The sequence below is a fragment of the Drosophila eugracilis genome, unplaced genomic scaffold (assembly GCF_018153835.1).
Source record: "Drosophila eugracilis isolate 14026-0451.02 unplaced genomic scaffold, ASM1815383v1 contig_47, whole genome shotgun sequence".
Lineage (NCBI taxonomy): Eukaryota > Metazoa > Arthropoda > Insecta > Diptera > Drosophilidae > Drosophila > Drosophila eugracilis.
The window spans coordinates 152,219-171,660 of record NW_024573338.1 but is presented as its reverse complement, the minus strand read 5'-3'; the positions used below and the strand labels follow the sequence as shown (position 1 = coordinate 171,660).

Genomic DNA, 19,442 nt, shown 5'->3' with positions numbered 1-19,442 from the left:
TGCAGGCTGGTTGGCCCCAAGTCTTAGAGCCTTAAGGAAAACATCGAAGCCAAGTTGTTGGTGTTGTTAATGCCGCTTTCACTAGTTGCGCCGTCGACTTTTCCCGCATTTTTAAATTCGTGGCTCTTACAGTTGGCCTATAACTCGAAGCTTTGGCAATCACAAAATTTTGGCCCAATAAATGAATATTTTGCTGGCGGCTAAACAAAAATTCTTTACAATATGTTTGGCCACACCCAAAAATGTTTAACAAATTTTGCACATTAATATGTAAACTTTTTAGGGTGATGTTCATTAGTTTGACAGACATTTGACAAATATGAAAAGCTGTTTGCATAATCGAGGCGCTTACAGTGAGAGGTAGAACTTTTCCCTTCTAAATTCCTATTCTATTCTAAAAGAGGATTATGGTATATATTGGGAAAGATTATAGGCCATAGAAACTTCAATACCATGAATAAAAACCATCTTAAAGTTGCCAGAAATCAATGTTTTTGCTTCAGTAGATAAAGACAAAGAAAAAATACACGTTAAAAGTAATCACAGAAAAAATTAACCTTCTTTTATACTTTGCAAATATGTAAAATTTACTTTAAAAAGTAACCATATACAGTAGCTAGTAGTAGATTTGCTCTACTTTCAGTTTCATTCTATACTTATCTCTATTTGCATTTTTCACCTGGCTGTGTGAGTAATGCTACTACCATTGGCTTTACTATTCCGCCAGTTTTATAAGCTAGTTTAACCCGTTCAAAAAACGGCAGCTGCAAGCTGGGCATAGTCTATGGCATGCTATAAACAAAACAAGCGAAGAACAAACAAAAAGCAAAGACAAATACAGCAGACGGTGAGATAAAGTATCTGAAGATGACCAATCTGAGATATGGCATCGCCCTAAGCCTGAGCTGTGAAGATAGATAGCTGACCTGACCTTTAGCAGCACTGCAATGCCACACAGAGAGAGACTGCCTGGGCCATACAATGCCGGGCACTTAATCATCGGTTATATCATTGACCTCCAGAGAGTTCGAGGCGGGGCTTTTCCTTCTACTGCATCATAATCACCAGACACAGACAGACATCATCCCCATTTCCACCTCCCCACCATAATTAACATCTGAGCGATAAATGTAATTAGCGATTGCCTGCACTTAATTGCACTTTCATTGAGCAGAGTTCATTGCCGCATCTCGGGTGCTTTTGTGTCAAATGTTGGGCCGTGTCAAACACAATATTCAATTTTCTTTTCCACCGCCGATCAAACTCTACTTTACCCCGTCGGCCATTGAGTATCTGTAAGATATACACAAAGAGTCGGAGCCAACAAACAAATGCGCCATAGAAAATAAACAAGCTAACTCAGATCACGATGTATGGATGCACTGCCAACGCAGAGAGTTTGGTTCGGTCGTGTACTTTGTTTAAAAATATAACAAGAAAATCAGAAAATGTATCTGCCAGCGGTGCAGTTCTGCAATCCATAAGATACGGGCCCACTCGATGCACAAGCACACACACAGCTGCCGACGGGCTGGGCCTCCGATCTTAGTGTAAACACTCCGTCTAAATAAACCCCATTCAAGGATGGGGCACAGCAGCATCTTCAAAGCGCTTCTGACCTCAAACAAATTCTAGCAACTCACAGCTTTTAGTAGGGGGAGGAGAAAAATGCGTTCTATTTTGAGAATGAAAAGTCTAAACATGCATTGATGGAAAAAAAGATAAACTATAAGTTGTAGACAAGTTATGAATATGTTAAAAACTCTGTATCTCATGTATAAGTTTTATTAATTTACACTTTCCATAAGTCAGCCTAACATGTCAGCTTTCACGCATAAAAGTTTTGTGTAGATGAAAACTTACTAAGCTATGTTAGGGAAAACTCTTTAATTTATAAAGCCGTCTTATAAACTGACTAAAACTAATCCTATTTTCATGGCTTAACTAAGTGCAGTAGCACTGTAAATTCAGATATGGCTGGATCACTTACACAAGAGGCTCTTGGGGCGATATTTTAAGACCACTCATGCAGAAAGTCGGCAAAGAAAAGGCGACGCCACAAGTCCCAAGGCCCGAGGTGGGAAATTGCGATTTTCACGCACCGCTCCCAGTCCGATTTACTCCTGGCCTGGACCTCAACGTCACCTGTCCCTGACTTTTTTATGTTTTTGTTTTTTTGTTATTCGCTTTTTGGTGTCTCTTTGAGAGTGCGTGAAGTGTGGCTATTAGGAAAATGTGTCTCTAGCAAAGGCAATGCGCCTATTTTTAGTGCATTGGCTCCGCCAGCATCGGTTTGGCCATGAAAATGTATCTGCATCAGCATCTGAATCTGCTGCGGCGGTTGCAGGTGTATGTACTCGTTGGCGCACAGGTGAAAGTATTTAATTATGCGTCTGCCGCATGACAAATCTGTTGGTGTTGATGAATTGCCATTGCAATGCAAAACATCCTTGGCTAAAATGTCGGGCCTGCCAAAGCTGTAAAAGCTGAGTTTCCCAGCACATATGGACAGCGGATGCGAAAATGTTCGGACAGGAAAGTGAGTGCCCAAAATTGGAATCGTCGGATTCACGTTTTCATTGGAAAATCGCGAGGCGATGTCGCCATGTGTGGCGTTTGCAGGGGCGCTGATCGCAGCTCGCAGCTCGATAACAATGGGCAAACATTTATTGGTAATGAAAACACAAACAAAGTGTCAATTGGTTGGGATTTCGAGTTCGCCTTGCCAAATGCTCTCGTATTTAAGCCAGCTGTGTGTTTGTTTGTTTGCTAAACTTGTTTGTTTGTCTGCTGCCACCCCCAAACTGACATTTTGTTATTAATTTGCTCAGCAATTGGCACTTGAGTGTCAGAAATACACGGAGTGTGAGGAAAATAGTAAGCAGGCCCATCTGCTTGTATTGAATTTCACTTTCCACATTTCCTCGAAGAATTGGAGTAGCATATGTTATAGCAAGGCAAACGTAGTTTCCCCATTCCCATATTGATATGCCAACATTTTCCCCAAGGTTACAAAATGATTTATATTAATTAGAGAGATTCCCAGAATTGCGACTTATATAGCTTATCTAATCGCCTCTTATTGCCATGTTTTCCTTGGAATTGTCTTTAAATCTCAACCGCACACCAGGCGTATGAGTAATGTCTCATATTCATATTAAACATTGCTGCGAGATCTGCGATGACAGCAGAATTTCATGAGCCAATTAATGCCAGCTATTAAGTGTCTAATTTGCCAAACGATTAGTGAGTGATTAACCAGGTACACTTCAAATACAAATCTCCTTGAAGTTAATAGACAAACGGAACGTACAACGGGGCGCATGAGCAATTGGCATTCTGAAAAGATGAGCCGATGAAATACAATCTAAATCGAAAGCCAATGCAACCGAGCAAAGCCAACAGTTTTAAAGTGCAACTGCAACTATTTTTACATTCAATTTTATTTATATTTTAGGTTTTCAGTTTGGTTGCTTTTGCAGTTATTTTGATTCGATTTCTTTATCCGTTGGCATTTTCATTGCAACAGCAATAGGAATAGCAAGTGCAACAGCAACTGCGAATTCAACCTCACCCGCAGCAGAAGCCGGCCAGCAATTGTTGAACGTTTCGAACATATTCGAGGCCTGTTGTTAGACAATTTCATTTGCAGTTTGTTTTAACGCGCAAATATTTGCACAATCCTCGGGCCGCTGCAATAGTTTCTGCTGCTGCTTTTGCTATAGTTTCAGTTGATGTTTCGGTCCTCTGAGCGCTAATTGAGTGAGCACACGACAGCCAGCCAGCTAGCCAGGCAGGCAGACAGGCAGCCATTCAGCCAGTCAGACAGTCGGATGGACAGATGGACTGTCAAGCAGCTCTAGAGGAGAAATGAAAAACGCAGCGAGGTCTGGCAAGAGATCTGGCCGAGCCACATAATGTGGGGCATATAACGCAAGAAAAGTGCTTCCCTCCCAGTGGCTCCACCATGCACACACACTTTTTGTTCATGCCTCGGGAAGTTCGAGGCATGCAACACGCCATAAACTTCAAGGAAGTTGCCCAAACGATCGGGGCAGCATGCGTTCCGTAAGGAATTTTGATTGCCCCACTGTAACTGATTTAACCCACAACACGCCCCTCTGTCCAGCCACACTCACTCACTCGACTACTGTCCATAAAATTGTCATAAATTTAATCCGATAAAGTTTCATTTCATTTGGCGGGTCTGCCCGTCTAATCAGCAGCCTCTCATAATCCCCAGGCATCATTACGGCTATCGGTACACAAGGAGAAAACACGGCTTGTTAGGAGATCATAAAGCATAAGGTTTAATCGAGATGAGATTATGTCTGCTTTATGTTTAAATATTAAATTGTAAAGCTTAAAAGTTGAGAAAAATGCTAGTCAAGTAGTTGATATAAAATCGAGAAATCGTTCAACATATCATATCTATTTATCTTTTTGTGTAGCATTATGTTTAGTGTGCTTATTGTTACTATAGTAGCTATATATATAGATATAGATATATATTCCGTTGACAGGCAGCGTCACTTCCACTGCGCATCAACGCACATTTTCCGAGTTTCTTTTTTTGGGTCAAACATTCTTTTTTTTATATATATTTTCGTTGAACAAGCAAAGTCAGTGAACTTTCGCTTAGATGAAATATTTATTGAGGAAAGTTCTGTGTCTTGACAGAGTGATGGAGCGACAGACTGACGGATTGATGAGCGTTTTTCCACTTATCAAATTGCCTGCCATGAAAATGTTTTCATTTAAATATAATCGCTTGAGAGTAAAATTGCGTAATTGATTTGCGAGGAGCGAGAGCAACAAGTTTTGCCTGAAACCGAAATCGATAAATACATTCGCCAACTCTTTCTAGCTGATATATCTATCTCACTCGCTCACTCTTTTCTGGTGAGTCTGTGCGTAAAGAATCTTGTTAGATGCTGCAACTCTCACTTAGCATTTGCAATTTGCTCAGGAATGCTGCTCTTTGTAGTGGCGAAGTTTCGCTTTCTAAATGCCTCGAATTACTCATACGACGCGTTGTACAATGTTGCATGATGTGCGGCGAAGGAAGGTTAAGAAAAAGTGGTGTAAAATTGTTGCAAAAATAGTTGACAAAGGTATTACTAACTAAATTCTTTGTGCTACAACTTTAAGCTAAGAATTTGTCAACATTACTCATTCGACATGATGTACTTAATACTTATTTTTTAAGGGTTTTCAAATGTTTAAAATAAAATTGGGTTATATTTTTAACTGATTACTATTTAAACACATTTTAAGTTTGTTTTTCATTTTGCGAACTCATTTTTTAACCCACTTTTGGTGGCAGCACGTGCTTCGGCTTAGCTTGATGATCTCTTTGCTTTTTATTTGCCTTGGCCACTTGAGTTGTTTTTAATAAACTGTTAATAATGGTTAACTTTTGGCGCTTACCAGCCACCCACACATTCAGGCACTCAGACAACACCGACTGAGCCAAGACACCTGCCCACATTGGTTCATGGGACTGTGCTGGTTTTTGGCCGCTTTTATTCGTTCGTCTGTCTTGCTGCTACTTTGTGGTCAATAAATTTGGCCATTATAAGCCTTGTTCGGGCGTGGGCGTGGCATTTATAGTATTCCATACAAGATTTGCCATCGCGTGTATAGACTTCTTGGTTAACGTGGAGTGTGTGTTGGCGTGCTCTAGGTAATTTTGGCCTGTTTTTTTTTCTTCTTGTATATTTTTCTCGTTTTCGTGGAGCACATTTCAGTGCGATTCATTGACCAGATTCCATGACTCTGCACAATGTAAATGAAACAGTTGTTTGCAGTGGTTACTTGTGTTTTTTGTTGCTTTGTTTTTTGTGCTTTTTTTTTGCCTTTGTTGGCGTAATTATGCGCCTGAAAATCGTTGGCTGTCATTAGGCGCACGAGTTGACCGTGAACCACTGACGGCTTCACATTTTCAATTCAACTCTCTTTCGCTTTTGATTATTGAATTTTATAAAAACACTTTTGCCAAGCCATTAAAAAGTAAAACAAATTATAGTAAAGTAGAGTTGTTTGGTTAGCTTTTAGTTAAAGTGGTTTTAAGAATGTTTGGTTCTAAACTAATTACATGAAAAATCCATATTTAACTATATTTTCAGATTGCGTTTAAGTCAATAAGTTGGCATTCCTATAAGCCAAAAATATATAATTCAAATTGCAGTAATTGAAATGAAAAACCAATCGATTGCTTGTGGAATCAAGTATGTAAACTTTTGTAAAAAGTTCATTTCCATAAAGTGCAAATTGTTCTGGCCATATAGAACTTTATGGAAATTGAATTAAGGATTACCCAGAACAATCCACAATCCTCTAGAGAGGCGCAAGAGGAATTTTGTGGTTTCGGGCTGTGCTTTTCGGTTCTCCCAGTTGCATTGCCAATATCCGCTGGCAATGCAATCAAGCAGCAAATAAAATTGAGAATAAAATTCCATTGACTAACTGACTGACTGACTGACAGACTGACTGGGCGAACGAATGAATGAATTAGTGACGAATGCCGGGCAAAAGCTGCGTGGATCGATTCACGCTCGACCGACAAACTTCCGCTGCTGGGCTGGAAAGCTAACGAATGATAACTGTGCCATGTTTTCCACTGGGGGTTAAGTGCAAACGTCATAAACTCAATTTCACTCCCGACTCTCGTCCCGCCCCCCTTTGTAGCCCACAGTAAGAGCCCTTTAACTGTACCTCGCTGTGTGTACATAGTTTAGTTACCTTTCGAAAAGACAAAGCACGGAGCAAAGCAGATTCAAACCAAAACAAAAAGTGATTCATGCGCAACCAGCAAGCAGCGAAAGAGACGGCTTGATTCCCAAAGAGAGAGAGAGAGATAGGTAAAAACTTGTTTCATAGGCCCAATGCAAGGCAACGAAGCATCCAAAGATGGGAAATGCCAGCTATAAGAAGAACTCTCCCAGAGAACTACTTTTAGAACTGATAAAAAGATCTTTAACTTAACAATTTAAAGATAATATTAGATACAAAGATACATTCAGAAACCGATATATTAGACAATATATAGTTTCTGATTGTACTCACAAATCCAGTTCTTTTCCCTTAGAAACTATACCCCCTGTACCCATTGATCTTTGACTTTCGTTCGGTGCATTCAGCTGCGAGCTTTACTTTCCTTAACGGAACCGACCAAATCGATCCGCCCTTTTGCCATCCTTAATTGCATTGACACGCCCCGTTTATTGGACTGCGGTTGCTTTGGCCCCGGACTTTCCAATTGATCCGATTGATAATTGGATTTACGTTTGCCGATTGGAAAAGCGAAACAGCAACCTCGGCGGCATCAGCAAAAGAAAATACCTTTCGAAACCGACTCCACCATTGCCTTATTTGGACTCTCAATTGGAGAATCGCGTTTCGTGATCAATCAGCTGATTCATTAGCCCCAATTTAGTTGGTCAAGGTTTGGCCGCTCTAAATGCGAACGTGCTTATCACATCAACACCTTCCGCAGGTCGATTTGCAATCGCAAAATGTTATCAGCTTCGTTCGATTTCAATAAGCGTCTAATGAGAATGGGTAGGCAGGCCTTATAAGGCTAAGGAACCCCCAATATACGAACAGCATTCGTTTGTAATAGGCGCCGATCGTTAAATTAAACTACATATGTTATAGATAAGGAAATGGTATTCGCTGAATTGCGTTTGCCTTGTTAGGGGTTTTGTTTTTTTTTTGTTTTTCTAGCAGGTGATAATAGATTTGTTTGCTTACATTGTTTAGAAATTGTAATTGAGGTGATATTTACAGGGGAACTTTAAGAGGGTACAGCATAAGGTTTATAGAAGATGCTGATCTGTTAAGACCCCGCACATGTCCCTAATCATAACAATTTACAATCAAAAAATGATTTTAAATTGCGCTGGCCACAAACCCAAAGCCAGCACATTAAACAGCAATAATCGCCGACTTGTGGGAGTTATTAGATCAGCAAACCAGTTCGCCTCAAGCTATACTACATCAGAGGAATGGAAAGTAGATACCTTAGAACCATAGAATTTCCACCATATGGCAATGAACTGGGCATGTCTATGGAAACATCAATATTTTTTCTCTGTGGCCGGGACCTTTGGCCGTAAATAGCCCGAAACGCATAAACATGTCCGATGTGTGCCGCAATTTGTGTTTTTCGTGTGTTAGTTTTTTTTTTCTCTATTTTGTTTGTTGTTTGAGAGCTCAGCGTACAGTTCAATAAACCCACCGCAAAGCTAATTACAATCCCCCAGCGGCGGCAGCAACTAAAATTAAAATTTAACTACAAAATAATATGTGAAAACACAGAAACAGTTTTTAGTTGCTGTTTCTTTCTTGTTTTTGTGACAAATTGTAAAATTAATTGCACATAAAAAAGCCACAAAAGCCAGGCCATACAAAAAGAGAGAGCGGGCGAGGGTGAGGGCGAGGGAGAACTCTCTCTCTCTCTAGATTGCTCTGCGTAATTAAAAATATAAATGAAATGGCAATTGAAGAGCCGAAATACAAATGCCCCATGCAATCAGCTTTCTTCACGCTAAAATTAGCAGTCGCCGCTGAAAAAAAACTACTAGAAAAAAAACCTCAAAAAAACGAAAGAAGAAAGGGGCAGAGGCTGCGAGTAGAATAAATTTTACACAAATTTTCCACCGATGAAAGTTTTCCTCTTTCATTATTTTTTCGGCTCGTGTTTATCGAATCTGTTTTGAGATGTTTAGATTTTCATTTCTTGTTAGCAATTGTTTCTTTTTTTCTGAAAATCCCAAAACTGAAAACCCATGAAAAGTGGGTGGTATGTGGGTGTTGCTTCAATCAATTTGAATAAATTGAAAAACTGCAGCTAGAAATTGAAACTGAAACTGTCAAAGCCAAATGCTGTGCGATAATTAAAAATAGTTCTTGTTGGTTTTCGATTTCGAATCTCGTTTCTTGCCGATTGTCAGCGATTCCCACCACAGTTCGATTGTATTATTGTCCCAATAAACTTTGCCCTTTTTCAAGTTGGCCAATGGCCAATAAAAGACGACTTTTCATTGGGTGTCGAGCAGCGTTTGCCAATTAAAAATGCATGAGGCAGGGTTATGAGGCAGTCGAGCTGGCTGGCTGGTCAAGATTGAGAGCCCAATACAGGTGGATACAACCGAATCCAGGTGTACAATGACGTTGGCCAATTATGGCATTCATCAATGAATAATATTGACCAAAGGAAACGGATACTATCAAGGTTTTTTTTTTTACTAATTTCAACTGCATATCTGATGGTTTAAACAAGCTGCATTGTTATCTAATATAACTCTATGCCCCACTATCTAATCTGGTCAAAATAAATCGCACTGCCATGGCTGTGGCCAAAATAAGAAGGCAACCAAAAGCAATTATCAGTCATTAAATGTGGCACTCTCTTAGTCACTGACACATGCCAATCTACACTAATACGCATATGAATTTAATATATAATTATACATTTTAAACAACTCACCTTAACAAGCAATTTTGCTGGCCGAAAACATTTGTGGTGGGAAGGTGATATATGTGATTTGTTAGCTTATGATTTTAGTTCACTGAAAACAGAAACAGGAAATACATTGATTAGATTTGACTTAATTAACACTTGTATTTAAAAAACTAATAAGAATAAGATTGATTATGAATATTTTAGTTATTTCCTAAAAGAAAACTAAACTACAAAGTATTTTTTTCAATCTTAAAAACTGAATTTTTCTAAGTGCATGGGTTTATTCTTGATCTTCTGATTTACTCTCTCAGTCATGGCTAAAGTACGTCATCTTCCGATACCTGACTGTTGTGCTTAATAAAGGAAAGTGAATCATGTGGTTTAGGCCAATATATTACTTTGAAAGTGCACAGATATATAGAGATAGAAATGTATCTGTAAACAACGAGAGTTTCCTAGAACATTCCAACATCCGGCGACTGTCGATTTTCAGAATTTTCCAATGACATGAGCTCCATTTAGAAATATTTGTTTGTATTCACTGGCCAATTCCCCCGACAATCGCTGCGATCAAACATTGTCGCCTGTCAGCACTTTGAATTTGCATTGAAGAGCCAATGTTTTTTGTTCACTGCCATTAATTGGCCTTCGCTTTGACTCCGGGGAGGAATCGAGCATGCAAATGCAATTTGTTTGGATGATTTCAATTGGAAAATTGCAAGCCATTCGGATGGGGTGTTTGCATGGAGATTCAAATCAATAAATCGCGAAAATGTTTAGTCAATAAAGCACTTATAGTAGTGACAACAAACAAAAGGGCAAGGGTAAAGAGTGCACTTTATCAAGAACTTGAACTTTACTATGAGTATTTTCTTTCTACAAATAATAACTTAATTTAGACGCTTGTAACTATAAGTTTTCATATGTGATAACCTGATATCATTAAATTAGGCCAAGAAATTCAAGGAACCTTCCCTTAAAACACCCTCACAGAGTCATATAGCTTCGGGATAATCCTCTATGCCCCTCCCATTTCAAGGAAAACTTCTTGGGAAATTGAAAAACTTCTAGCTGGAAATGTAGAACAGCTTTTCCACAGCACATATATGTGCCTTCAAAACAAACCCCTAGAAATGGCAGTATAAATATGTCGAGGAGGTGAGTGAGCCGTGCTAGAAGCTGTCGAAGCGTAAAAACTTAATCATATTAAGAGCTCGCAAACCGGCTCCTAAACATGGTCTAGAAGCAAAGGCAAAGGCAAAGGCAAAGGGCTGATTAAACGATAGATGGATGGATAGATGAATGAATAAAACGAACGGGTGAGTGGCTGAGTGAATAAACCGAGTGGCTAAATGAGCAAAGTTAATGCCTGACTTGGCTGGAAAACTGGAAAATCGAGGCTCAAATTAAAAACCCAAACACCGGCACAAAGGCGGGCGTAACAAAAGTAGCATGTTGTATGTACATGTGTATAAACCACTTTTGTACATATGTAGTTTTCTCAACTGAATTATAGACAAGAGAGCAAATTCTTATTCACCGGAGCAGCGAACTTTTGCTATGTGAAAATGCATGAAAATGAATAAAAAATTAAAAAAACAAGGCACAAAGCAGTAAAACACATCACAACAAAGGAGCTCAGGTCATGGTCATCGTGATGACAGCGATGTCTGTCAGGTTTTTAATTAATAATGAAACTCCTCCTATCCCAAATGAAAAAGAATGAAAAGCTCAGACAAGAAAAAGTATGAAATTGAAAACGAACAGTGGACACTTTGATGATGTATTTTTGATAAATTGTGAAAGTGCCCAGCCCAGACGACAGCTAATTGACGCCCAAAAACTCCTCCCCCCATCTCCCAGCGACCAAGCCCATTTTCCTAACCAGGCGGCATATGTTATTAAAGTGGCGATAAAAATGCGATTAATAACACACAAAAGCCTATCATGTGAAAGGCCAACAAACAACAAAAAAAAAACACACAAATGGCCAATGCGAATGCGAAAAAAAGAAAAGAAATCGCATTGACTAGGAAAAACTGAATGCTGTCTAGCTGAACTCTGCCTTCCGCCTCTTCCACAAAAGATAAACAATTTTATGCTCTCTCTATTCGACTTCAAAAGAGTTTCTAAGATAAATTTTATATCTAAAATAGAAGTAAAAGTAAGTGTAAATGAAACTTGTCCTTGGCCCCGCAACTTTATCTAATGTAGCTGATATTTTATCAATGTCACAACACACATCGAATGATATCAATTTCCCATTTATGGGTTAATGGGGAAGAAAGCCCGATAGAGGGAAGCTCCTCGGGTTTCGTGTCCAGAGGGAGTAATGTTTAATGGTTTTTCAAGTGCTTCTCAAATGAAGAAGACCCTGGATATTCCTTGCCTCCTTTTTAACTTGCAATTGTTAACACATTGTGGTCATAAAATGTGCACTTTATGGCATTCCAACAAGAAAGGTCAACTGCGTTGCAGTGGGTTTTATTACTGCGTGGGGGTTTTGAAAAAAACGGGAGTGTTTTACAGGAAAGACAACAGCTTTAACGCTTATTCTAGACTTTATTGTTAAAGCTTTAGTTTAATTAGTATAACACAGCAAACTCCAATGTCATATTCAGGCCACAAATATAATTTATATCTTCCTGATCCCACATATTTTTAAAAGAAGGGGAATAACCAGTCACACTTACACACTATAACCAACATATGCTAATGACCATTGCTATTACCATCAGACCAAATGCGATTAACGCCTCTAGAGAACCAACGTTCATAAATAGGGCCCCTAAGCGAAATGGCTAATGAAAATATTTCACACAAAAGCATACACACTCTTAACAAATGTCGCACTTTACATGTTGTGCCCCCCAAAAAACGAGGCCTCAATTAGAGCTTAAATTAGGTGTTTCTCGAGGCTGAGAGGCTTAAAATAACATTGCAGCCCTCGAAAAACGACAAAAGAACGCAACTTTGATTATAAATATTTGCTTATAAATAGCAATGGACTTAGGTATTATCTTATCTCTTGATTTAAATACTCTTTCGACCATGCGATCGGGCCAGAAATATTTATGCAGTCAAGCAAAAACAGTTTGGGGCGGCATTTGCTTTCTTCTACTGGAAATGCCCCAAAGAGTGCTTTTCCATTGTTCTTGTGCTTTTACCAGTGCAATGTCATGACTTGACGCCATCGCATTTTCTTGGCTGCCTTGATTGGTGTAAAGAAAATTGTCTCGACAGCAGAACGCGATCTTGGAAGTCAATGCTCTTATATGCTCTCGGGGTTCAACGAATGGCGATTATTCAAGAGATATTCTTATCAGAGGATGTTCGTGATTGCGACTCTCTTGGTTATTTCCATTCCATTATTATTAGGGATCTTTACCCTTTTAATGACTATATAACCCGCACAATGGGTTTCAAGAGGTTATATTTGTTCTATCAATTGATAGCTATCTTAGTATTTCTATAGACTTATTACTCAAGACTTATTGTTTCCCAATACAAACCCAACAGTTTCTTGTATTGCCCAACATATAAATCAAACATTTACACATTTAATCGCTTTTCAAATTGATTTTCCATGTAATTGGTTGCATTTCTCTGAAATAATGTCAAGGCTAATGTTTCAAATCTTTTTCTGACCGCTTTCCGCTGGCTCGACAATAATTCCCCTTACCCGTTGCTTTCTTGTTTGGCTCTCTTTATTGTTTTTGGGGAAACTTCAACACTTGTCATTGTCTGGTGGCTGCCACGCCCCTTGAGACGCCCCTTACAATGATGTCATATCAAATACAGACTCAAATTGCTCCAATTTCGTCTCTTGCTTTTGACTTTGTCACGCTTTTCCCAGCGAGCGCACTTTTCCACACTTGACTTCGCATTTCCCCCGATCTCGGCACCGTTTTTTCCCACCTCAACTAATAACTTTGTTTGTTTTTCATCCATTTTCCGAGTGCATTTCGCTTGGGCTTTGGCTTTTTCCGCAGTTTGCCACTGTTTCATTTTCTTTTCTTTGTTATTTTTTTGTGCCTGCCCTGGATTTCCATTTTGTCATTCTTAGTTTTTGCGCTGGTTTTTCTAGCCGATTGTGAAAAGTTGTGCACTAATGGCAGCTGTGAAATGCATTTATGTTTATGGTCTAGTTTTTCCACTCTTTTTTTTTTGTTTGCCGCTTCTGTAGCACCTCTTAAGGGCAAACATTTATTCTTATCCTCCAGTCACATTAGTGCGAAGGCTAAGAGCAACCGTGATGGGTTTGGCTGAGAAATTATGAATGGAAATGGAACAGAGCAGAGGGATTTAAGAATATTTAACTCTACATATTTATAGCGAAGATTTCTTATGAGATCCAAAAAGTTTTTGAACTGTATGACCTGCATTTGGCTTATAACTCTAACAATCTTTTTAAGGAGTCATATTAATTTAGGGGGTTCCTCTTACAGACGCTAAGTATGGAAAAATAAAGTAAGGTTTTCTTTAAGGTTTTTTAGCTTTCTATACGAAGTATTTTTTCTTTTATATAAAGATTCCAGCAACCAATTTAATTCTACTTATCAAAAAGCAAAATAGACTAACCATTTCTAACCGATTGAATAAAAACTCTAGAAATATTAATCCTAGCATGTGTGAGATAATTAACATAAAACTTAATAAATACGATTACATAAAAATGCAAATCTTGTGGGCATTATAATACACCATTATCGATCAACCGGCTTTTGGCTTACCTTGATAATTTACAGATACAACTGGAACTGTTTGATTTATTCGAAGAGGGGTTTGCATATATCATTTTGGAAACGGCAAATTGCGATTATAATCGAGGCAGAAAAGAGACAAGAGGAAGAGAAGAGAATAATAAGAGGAAAGGCGATATATTAGAGAGATAAAGTTGCACGCAAAAACCGGTTGCCGTTATTGTTTACACCAAAATCGGAAACGAAGTTGTGGGGGCAGGCGCGAATATATGTGTTATATGGCAGGGAGAGAAGTTGTCGAAACTGTGTAGTAAGGGGGGAGGAACGATAGAAATGGGAATCAATAAAACAAACACACCACGAGAAAAACACATGGAAAGTGCAGCATATATTTATATTTTATTTCGGTTTAGTGCACAAATAGGCGAGTCCTGCTGCCATAAAATATGATTCATTCGCTTTTGATTTTCACGAAAGATTTGATATGGGAGATAAATAATATGCTGCTGCAGAATCACACTACCGCCCCCACGCACACACAAACACAGTCAGAAACACACGCACGAACGAGGCTTCACTGTGAATGTTTATTAATATATTCCAGACACGCGGATCCATAGAGGAAAATAATACATATTCGATTCACGGCGGCGGCAAATGGGGGAAAAATATTAAAGAGAGAACTTAAACTGAAAAGCAGAACGCACGCGTTGGTCCGTTTCTTTGTTTTTGGTAAGGTATCGTAATGTATCGGCGGCGGCGACGGGGTCCTAATGCACTCTATATCCACATTATATAACCGCACTAATAAATCCGGGCATCGTTGCACTGTTGGCCAACTTAAGTGCACCCGTAACGTCACTTACACTTTTTCGCTAGTCGCTTAGATCTCGCGTCCGAGTCGTTTGGTGATTTGTTTTTTAAAACGCGACGTTCGTGTTCCTCGGTTTTCGACGGGTAAAAACAGTGTGACCGCCCAGGGAGTGCAGCCATATACTGTCATGTGACCGTAGACGGAGCACGGAAATATACCAGGTGTCAGGTGGAATATACCAAATAATTGAAGAATTTATAATTTTATATTTTAATATAATCTAGTTAATTTGTATTGTTCGTTTAAAAAATCTTATGTTTGTTTTAACTTCTACTGCGACCTTTGGTTGATTTGTTACAAAATTATGTATTGAAATTTAATTTGCGAATGACTTATGATGCCCACTGTAAAGTCACTTTGACAGTATGTTTATGTTATCGATAGCCTCTTTATTTCAATATCACTTGCGAACGTCGGCATAAAATATTTTTCCGGCTTTTCAAAATGGTAAGGAGATAATGAAACAATTTTAGCTTATTTACAACTTCTATACCTCCAATAGTTTTCACTTTTGCACAAAGAGGAAAACGCGCACGATAATGCGCTGTGGGCCTGCACCTGGGGCCGTGATACAGCCGATCCGGATCCGGATGACGCTGGCCTGGACACCGAGGAGGACAACCCCTTCGACTTCGACAAAAAAGAGGCACGTCCTAAGGATTTTATAGTTACGGGTGGCCTTGACGACTTGGTCAAGGTATGGGACTTGCGCGAGGACAACACCTTAAAGCTGCGTCACAAATTGAAGGGACATGCCCTAGGAGTCGTCTCCGTGGCTGTTAGTTCAGATGGACAAAGTAAGATTGAAGATTCCATAACTTAAATCCACTCCTAATATTCCCTTCTTATAGACATAGCCAGTAGTTCCTTGGATTCCACTATGTGCTTGTGGGATGCCCGGTCAGGCGAAAAGAAACATCTGCTCACTTTCGGTCCCGTTGATCTGTGGACTGTGGAATTCTCGCCCTGCAACAAGTATGTGATCTCCGGGCTAAATGATGGCAAAATCTCTATGTACAGTGTGGAAACGGGAAAGGCAGAGCAAACATTAGATGCCCAAAATGGCAAATATACCCTTAGTATTGCCTATGTAAGTTCAACTTAGGAAGCACAAATTAGGTTGAACTTAAAAGTAATTCATTACAGAGCCCTGATGGAAAGTACATAGCCAGTGGAGCTATAGATGGTATTATTACCATTTTTGATGTAGCAGCTGGCAAAGTGGTTCAAACTTTGGAGGGTCATGCGCTGCCCGTTCGCAGCCTCTGCTTTTCGCCCAACTCCCAGATGCTGCTTACTGGATCCGATGATGGTCACATGAAGCTTTATGATGTGTAAGTTTCTTAGCATTTCTAAATATACTAATGCTACTCTCCAAAATATACTAAATCGAAAAAAATCTTTTGCAGGACTCATTCGGATGTCGTGGGCACACTATCCGGCCACGCTTCCTGGGTACTGTGCGTATCCTTCTCCGAAGATGGGAAGCATTTTGCAAGTTCATCAAGCGATCGTAGTGTCAAGGTGTGGGACACCTCTGAACGCAAGTGCCTTCACACATTCGCCGAACACTCCGATCAAGTGTGGGGTGTTCGCTATAGCCCGGGCAACGACAAGGTTGCTTCGGCCTCCGAAGACAAATCCCTTAACGTTTACTATTGCCCGCCTAATGCGATTGTGTAATTCCCATTCGTACATTAAAGCGTAGGTTTAAACAATAAGCAAGCGTGATTTATTTACGAACTGCCCTCAGAGCTTGATTTAACACGCAGAAGGGGCTGCGTGGCTTGAGTTAACATCGTGTCCTTGTACTTCTGGTCGGGAATATACATATTAAAGGTTTTAAAATAATGTAGGATGTTTTCTGAAAAAATAAAGATTAATCTGAAATACTCTTTATGGTATATTTAAGAAATCTCACCAACTAATGGTTCCTTAAGCTTGTAATCATTGGCTATCTTTTTGGCTGGCCAGGACTCGGGATCCAACTGGTGGTCACTGATAAACTGTAGCGCCTGGCGCAGTGTACAACGGCCGGGGGTGATACGCGTTGGCTCCAGATAGCCATATTCGAAGTCATCTGGAGTTTTGCGCTCCAGGGGAAGAGGTCGCTTCTCTGTTTTGTCAGCCGCCGCCTCTGCTGCCTGGCGCTCCTGGACCCGCTTTATCTAGAGAACATATACAGATCAAAATTGGCCGAAATAGCTTCCTTTATCTTTAACCCACAAATCGATCCTGCGAGGTTACATAAACGTCTTTTAACCGTCCATCCAAAGTAGTGTCCTTCGTGTTCAGCTTGTCCACGAACTTTGGATCCACTATACCGGTGAAATCAATCATTAAATACTTCTAAAAAATTGCGTAAAATACTTCTATAACTTACATTCCAAGGTACGCTCCATATCTCTCAAATTGGAATCGAATTTGGGTGCCGGTGTGGGTTTTTCGCGCTCCAGGACGCGATGGGCTCGATTTTCGACATTGAAGCGATTGACCCGTCGGGCCACCATAGAAGCCACCTGACCCATACCAAAATTATCTTGAGTTTAATTCACGTTGCAGGAAATTAACGTGAAATCGAGAAAACCGAAAAAATTATAAAAGCACTGACAGCTGTTTTTTGTTTTTCAATCGGGTGATTCGAACTTATCGATTGATGATTTCAGCTGGTTGGCTATCGATTAATTTATAGTTATGCACAATCGCAGCTGTTGATTGTAAACAAACGAAAGTTTGATTTGGATTTGGTTTATTAAAAATCTTAAGAAATGTTGCCCCTGCGATGCAGTTGGTCTTTGGCCAGGGCCAAATATGGCACCAAAGCCAGAAAGGAGCTTGTTGCCCGTTATGGGGGCGAATTTCCAGAGAAACTACTCAACCGCAAGCAAAAGGTGCCGACTCACATGTATTTAGCGAATGCCGATGCTGCCGAAAGGATTAGCCAGTACTTGGACCCCCATTTCCAGAATACCAGTTGCGATACTATAATGGAATTGAATTCAGGTGCCGGACACCTAACCCGCCATTTGTTAGACAAGGAATCAAAGTTCCGTAGGATAATCCTGCTCGAGAGTATGGATCACTTTATGCCAAGAGCTCAAGAATTACATACACTCTACCCGGAACGTGTGAAAGTACGCCAGGGAGATTTCGTAAATCTGTGGAAACTGGTGTACATGGATAAAATGGACGGAGGTTCTAGGGTGGCGGATCTTCTCAATGATGTGCCCCAGAAAGCTTTTACAGACGGTAAGCCGCTTTGATATTGAACACATCTTGAGCTTAACATTTTTTTCGGCAGATATCAACATGTTGGTCTTTGGCGCCGTCGGATCATACACATTTTTCAAGCACTTAATTAACTCGCTCATCTTCCAGACGAGCCTGTTTAATCTGGGACGTTGTGAGATGATCCTCGCTATGCCACCTCCCATTTACATAGTAAATATACTTTTATAGTTTTCACTTGGAAAATGCTTTAATCACACATTTCCTTTTGGCAGCATCTAACCTGCAACAATGAGATTGGTTACCTTATATACCGCTCAACCAGCGTACTGTTCCAGATCCTCTTCGAACACAAGTTCATAGCCAAGGTTCCGCGCGAGGATTTCCTGCCTCAGCAGGCAGTCTACAATCCCACCAAGGGAAGCAAGTTGGGCAAAGTTCGATCCATCAATCCAGAATATCTTTACCTAGTGAAATTTTCACCACGCCGCAATCTTCACGAGCTATGTCAGTCCCAGGATCTCCCCGCTCTCTGGTTTTTTATAAAGCAAAATTTTGTGAGCCGCCGCAATAGGATAATACCTAATTTGGAGTATGTAACACAAGCTATTTTCTAGAGTCATTATTTAAATCCTGTAATTTGTGCAGAAAATGGGTACCAGGCTGTGGACCTCGACTGATTATCAATCCGCACGTCTCCGAGCCCGTGACTCCAACCTATCCGGATGAATTGCCTAAGAAGTTGCCACAGTACTCATGCCAGAGCACAACAATGAGTACCAGGGACTACTACCCAGGCATCAATATCTATACTCAGTTCGGTGATCTTCGACCCAGTCAGATGCTGACGCTGTTTAGTCAGTTCCGTCAGTGGCCGGAGTATGGAGAGAGTTCCTTCCTTGCCTCGCTCGAAAACGCGTTACTCAAGCTGGAGACAGCCAATGATGAACAAAACCTTGAGGATGGCGTTACGTTGCCAGAGGAGGATGACGCCGAAGGAGATGAAATGCTGGAAGAAGATACTCCCGAGCCCGCCCGTACTCCCGCTAAGAGCCGCAGAAAAGCCAGTTCCTAGTTTTAAATAGTAAACTATAACTTTCGTTGAATTTTAGTTATTAGTTTTTGCTGGAATCATAAATTTGGATACATAAAACCCACCTTAATTTGA

At 40.1% G+C, this 19,442-nt stretch overlaps 3 protein-coding genes across 3 annotated transcripts; 2 read left to right on the top strand and 1 right to left on the bottom strand.

Moving 5' to 3' along the window:
* Nucleotides 1-15,133: 15,133 nt before the first annotated feature.
* On the top strand, nucleotides 15,134-16,767 carry LOC108108379 (WD repeat-containing protein 61). The gene is made up of 6 exons (XM_017216426.2): nucleotides 15,134-15,214; nucleotides 15,431-15,493; nucleotides 15,549-15,843; nucleotides 15,898-16,136; nucleotides 16,193-16,380; nucleotides 16,456-16,767. Exons 2-6 carry the CDS (start codon nucleotides 15,491-15,493, stop codon nucleotides 16,727-16,729), a joined length of 999 nt encoding a protein of 332 aa, XP_017071915.1. The 5' UTR covers nucleotides 15,134-15,214; nucleotides 15,431-15,490; the 3' UTR covers nucleotides 16,730-16,767.
* On the bottom strand, nucleotides 16,756-17,666 carry LOC108108378 (protein NDUFAF4 homolog). The gene is made up of 4 exons (XM_017216425.2): nucleotides 17,430-17,666; nucleotides 17,273-17,364; nucleotides 16,968-17,214; nucleotides 16,756-16,910 (listed from the first exon to the last, which is right to left on the bottom strand). Exons 1-4 carry the CDS (start codon nucleotides 17,572-17,574, stop codon nucleotides 16,783-16,785), a joined length of 612 nt encoding a protein of 203 aa, XP_017071914.1. The 5' UTR covers nucleotides 17,575-17,666; the 3' UTR covers nucleotides 16,756-16,782.
* Nucleotides 17,667-17,737: 71 nt separating this feature from the next.
* On the top strand, nucleotides 17,738-19,437 carry LOC108108375 (dimethyladenosine transferase 2, mitochondrial). Its single transcript, XM_017216423.2, has 4 exons — nucleotides 17,738-18,295; nucleotides 18,348-18,487; nucleotides 18,550-18,866; nucleotides 18,923-19,437. The coding sequence occupies exons 1-4, from the start codon at nucleotides 17,815-17,817 to the stop codon at nucleotides 19,347-19,349; spliced, it is 1,365 nt and encodes a 454-aa protein (XP_017071912.2). The 5' UTR covers nucleotides 17,738-17,814; the 3' UTR covers nucleotides 19,350-19,437.
* The last annotated feature ends 5 nt before the right edge of the window (nucleotides 19,438-19,442 follow it).

Bases quoted from the DNA above. Each gene is read 5' to 3' on its own strand.
- LOC108108379 (XM_017216426.2), top strand. The intron at 16,137-16,192 runs GTAAGTTCAACT...AATTCATTACAG, and splicing joins ATACCCTTAGTATTGCCTAT to AGCCCTGATGGAAAGTACAT. The intron at 16,381-16,455 runs GTAAGTTTCTTA...AATCTTTTGCAG, and splicing joins CACATGAAGCTTTATGATGT to GACTCATTCGGATGTCGTGG.
- LOC108108378 (XM_017216425.2), bottom strand. From the start codon at position 17,574: ATGGGTCAGGTGGCTTCTATGGTGGCCCGACGGGTCAATCGCTTCAAT. The intron at 17,365-17,429 runs GTAAGTTATAGA...TCACCGGTATAG, and splicing joins TATGGAGCGTACCTTGGAAT to TGGATCCAAAGTTCGTGGAC. The intron at 17,215-17,272 runs GTGGGTTAAAGA...TATGTTCTCTAG, and splicing joins TAACCTCGCAGGATCGATTT to ATAAAGCGGGTCCAGGAGCG.
- LOC108108375 (XM_017216423.2), top strand. From the start codon at position 17,815: ATGTTGCCCCTGCGATGCAGTTGGTCTTTGGCCAGGGCCAAATATGGC. The intron at 18,488-18,549 runs GTAAATATACTT...TCCTTTTGGCAG, and splicing joins TGCCACCTCCCATTTACATA to CATCTAACCTGCAACAATGA. The intron at 18,867-18,922 runs GTATGTAACACA...TAATTTGTGCAG, and splicing joins AGGATAATACCTAATTTGGA to AAAATGGGTACCAGGCTGTG.